General features: G+C 36.6%; 1 protein-coding gene across 5 annotated transcripts in view; it reads left to right on the forward strand.

Moving 5' to 3' along the window:
• TCF4 (transcription factor 4) overlaps positions 1 to 4,187 on the forward strand; it is a 349,564-nt gene that overhangs the window by 119,916 nt on the left and 225,461 nt on the right. For all 5 annotated transcript variants that reach the window (XM_012804308.2, XM_023512351.1, XM_023512352.1 and 2 more), the window contains one exon: positions 862 to 958. In XM_012804308.2, the coding sequence (XP_012659762.1) occupies positions 862 to 958 (97 nt within the window). The remainder of the gene's footprint in view (positions 1 to 861; positions 959 to 4,187) is intronic.

The following is a 4,187-nucleotide window of genomic DNA, read 5'->3' on the forward strand; positions in this document are numbered from 1 at the left end:
GGGCAGTTCAACCAGCTGAGCAGAATGACCCCTCCCAACCCCCCTTCTGGTCACTTTATGCACTTTAGTAGACTGAAATTGGAACAGTGCAGATGTAGTACAAACGGTTTTAACTCTTTGTTTCTCTATATTGTTAAATTCCTCCATTAAAATTAAGTGACTGGGCAGCTTTAAAACATTGTTTTAATTTTAAATTCTCATTAAAACCATGTGATAATTGTAATAACTTCTGCCCCAAATTGTCTCCTTTTAAAACTGTTTTTGGGTTTGTCCAACTGCAGAAGTGCTAATTGATGTTAAAGTTTTGATGCTTGCTCATAGTTATATCCTAATATTCTTAACGTTGTGTTAATTACTCATGCAAAATTCCAGTTCTCTTATAACCAAAATAGTAACTGTAATAAAACATCGAAACTTCGGTATTGTAAAATCAAGCGATGTTGTTGAAATGGCTCTACCTTGGTCTTTCAAAAGCCATTCGTTGTGTCCTATGGGTAATTTTTTCTTACAGCGCAATTTTGCTTCAATGTGGTCTTATCAAAATAATTTTAATACGTGTGATATATTTTCTACGTGTCTGATGTTTTACACGCATCATTTCATTTAATTATGTCATCAGGTCCATGCAGTTGGTACCATTATTATTTTTCCCAAGATTTCCCCACTATTGTGAGAAAAATTTGAACTTTGCAGAATCGAGAGCTCTCTCCTGCCTGTAGCTCTGAAGGTACAGGTTCCTCCGGAAAGTTCCACGGAAGGAACAGCGAATGTCATTTTCTTTGAGTGGGAGAAGTTTTAGTACTGAGGGTATGTTTATCTACCACTTTGTTAATATAAAATCATAATCTATTTCATTTACAGAACTATGGAGATGGGACTCCCTATGATCATATGACCAGCAGGGATCTTGGGTCACATGACAATCTCTCTCCACCTTTTGTCAATTCCAGAATACAAAGTAAGACCAATTTTCCATTAATATGCACTTTTTGAATGGTTTTGTTTTACTATGGAAAGGGAAACTATGTCCCAGGCGAAGTTTCTGTTTTAGGAACTTGGTTATTTAGCCAGTTTACTTGCAGTAATCTCCAGCTGTAGATAAATATTGGCAGTCTGTGCTTGGTAATAGTATATCAAGGGCTGAGTCTTACACATGTGGAGTAGTCATCAAATAATTTCAGTGATACCGAATCTCCGTGGATATTTTTCCTGTTTAGTTAATAAGGCACGTATCCCAACTTCAAAGTTGCTATGATAGTTTTCTGAGTTAAGGTGGATGAAGTCAAAGTCATGAATAATTAATATAAAAATACCATTGGGCCTGTTGGTTAGGAATGATATATAGTCAATGTTAGCCGTGAGTTTTTATTAAAGGGGTTATGGAAATAAGTCGCATGAATGGTCTCAGTTTGCTCTCATCAGAGTAGTGCATTCAAGTTGACAGGTAAAATCTGGCTGTGTGTTTACCAAGGTGTGAACTTTTTAGTGCTGTAGATCTAGGCAGTCCTCATCCTCCTCTACTGAAAGCAAGATACCTGTTAGGTGGCAGCTACCGGTGAATTTCCAGGGTGCCCTTCATGTTGCGTTCTTAGCATAATTTTTCCGCTTTTGACTACCATGTGGGGATGTTTATTTAACAGCAGTAACCTGAACAATGTAATTCATAATGGCTTAAAAGGTCCCAGTGGCTAGTTACTTTGGTTTTGATGGAAAAATGATTGTTGTTCTAGTAAATGTGAATTCTTAACAAGATTAGTAAATCTCTGAACCTGGCCAAATTCTATTGTGAATCTGTCAATAAATGAAGTTAAATTTTCTGGCATAAGCAGTTGGACCATACTCTAAGGAAAACAGAGAGCAGTAGTTACATCATTCTGAAGCCATAACTGCAAATGCTTGTAGAGAATGCCCTGATTTGTAAACCTTGGAAACAATACCTAATGTGTGGATAGTCCTTGAATCTCAGTCATCTTTTAAAAAATCATCCAATTCATGTAAAGGCATTTCAGATATTTAACCCAAAATAGTTGAAACAGAGAAATACTAGAGGCTTATTTTTGATGAGTTACATTATATGTCTGTGCCTTTGCACATCATCCCAACTTTGACAACCACGGAGCTGAGTTTGGTCATTGGCCATTCTTCTTTTTGTGTCCATCTTGACATCGAAATGGTAAATTTCTTATCTGTGTGTGAACGTCGTAATTAAAATAAATTCTAGTTCTTTGTCAGCTGTCAATAAGGAGTTTATCAAGTTCTCCTGTTTTCAGGACACAGATACAGAGGACACATAGTATTTGCTTCGATTTTAAAGAACAGCTTTGGACTCTTCATTGTCAACAGTAATAATTTCAATTCTGACACCTTTCTTTATTTTTCTTTGCCTGACTTTATAAACTATTATACAAAATTCATGTGAAAAGAAAAGTCTTCAGAAGTAGCACCTAAAGATATAATTACTTCTTCAGAGGATTCTAAAATTATTCTTTAACAAACTGTAGTACGTAAAGGAGAATAAACGGATTACTACTCATCTTTACAAGTTTATAAGATGTGAAAAAGTTTCATGGTAAAGAGCAACTTGGTAAGTCAATATGCAAAATACAGCAAGCAATCCAAACATTAAATCACGGTTCTTCTTGATGTTTTCTCATAGGCAACTGTTTTACAAATCAAGTTAGATTTTCAATACAAATAGTATTTAAAATATAAGTGGCCCGACAGTCTAGAGCAAAGAGAGCTGATTCTTTTCTCTAGGTTGTTGTTTAAGCTGCAAATCCATGTCAGCCTTGCTCTTTTATCCTGTCTGCCCTCCCTCCCATTAAACTCTTAAATATGGAGGCCAAGACAGTCTCCTGCTTTGTGATAGGAAATGCTACTATGTCCACGAGGCTCCCACCCACTGTTCCCCATGAAAGGACTTCTCTGTTAGATAAGCTGTCTGGCCTGAAACATGGCTCTTTATTGTTTACAAACTGCTACATTTTCCACCTCAAGCAGATTTTTGCACAGAAAAGAATTGTGCTTGTGCTAAATGGTTTATCTGACATTAAGGGTGCAGTGTCAGACTCGGGTCAGGGAAGTCGCCCTCGGAGGGAGAGGGCATTGCGCAGTATGTAAAAAAACAAAAAACCAAAAACAAAAAAGTAACGGACAAGGGGAGAAATGACAATGAAGCAAGCATGAAATACTTTACATTTTTAGTGTAGAGAAGAATTTAAAAATGTATTTTTAGAGAAGTGACTCTGATGCCGCATTAAAAACTCTTCCCACTGCTATAATTTCTCACATCCAAACCGCCTTCTTGATTGGCTTGTGTGTCTCAGGGCCAGATTCGGGGAAACAAAGATTCTCATTGATTTTGCCCAAGCTGCTGTTGATCTGAAATGAAACTGCTTTTTTGGTGTTATGTTGCACTTTTACAAAGAAAATCTAGACCGTTCTCAGGAAATTAAGGATCACTAATTTACGAATGGTAGTAAAGACAAAGTGAGATCTATTACTTCAGTGAACAGTTGGGACCCATAGGATGTATATGCTGTGTTGGACACTGGTCTTTGTGTCCAGACACATATTCTATGTCACGACCTTTGTGGACATTTTCCTTCCACCAAAAGAAAGTATTAGACTTTAGTGGAAGTTTTTTGACAGCAATCTGATAGGCACGCTCAGATTCTTTAACTGGTTTTCATTAAAACTACGAAGTAATTCTTTACATTTCAAAGACTTAATTCTGCTGGTCTGTCACATTAGGGCAAAAGCTATAGCATCAGAAATAAATCAGCGACTTTATTGGAGCAGATTCTCTATTGTCAAATCAATCAAGCCTGTGACTGAATTAGGCGTCTGTTACAGAAATAAGTGACACCAATTTTACGGGAAAGAGTTATTAACTGCAGATGACCTGATTTTTTTTTTCTTTTTTTGGTAAACTGATCACTTAGTCAGATTTTATTGAGAGGAAAGAAAAAAAGCCCTACACGACTCTCTCCTTTTGGGAACGAGTTATTAATTAGATATTTTGTTATTTATGTTAGTAAACCATTTTAAGACATTGATACAGGCATTGCAAAGTATTGGAAAAGTAATAATCTGACAGTGTGTGAATCTCTGAAGTAAAAAATGGACACACACGTGTGTTTGTACACTCACACGCACGTGTGCACAGTCTGATAGTGTGTGACTCT

This window comes from Otolemur garnettii, unplaced genomic scaffold (assembly GCF_000181295.1).
Source record: "Otolemur garnettii isolate 467f Iridium unplaced genomic scaffold, OtoGar3 scaffold00027, whole genome shotgun sequence".
Taxonomy (NCBI): Eukaryota; Metazoa; Chordata; class Mammalia; order Primates; family Galagidae; genus Otolemur; species Otolemur garnettii.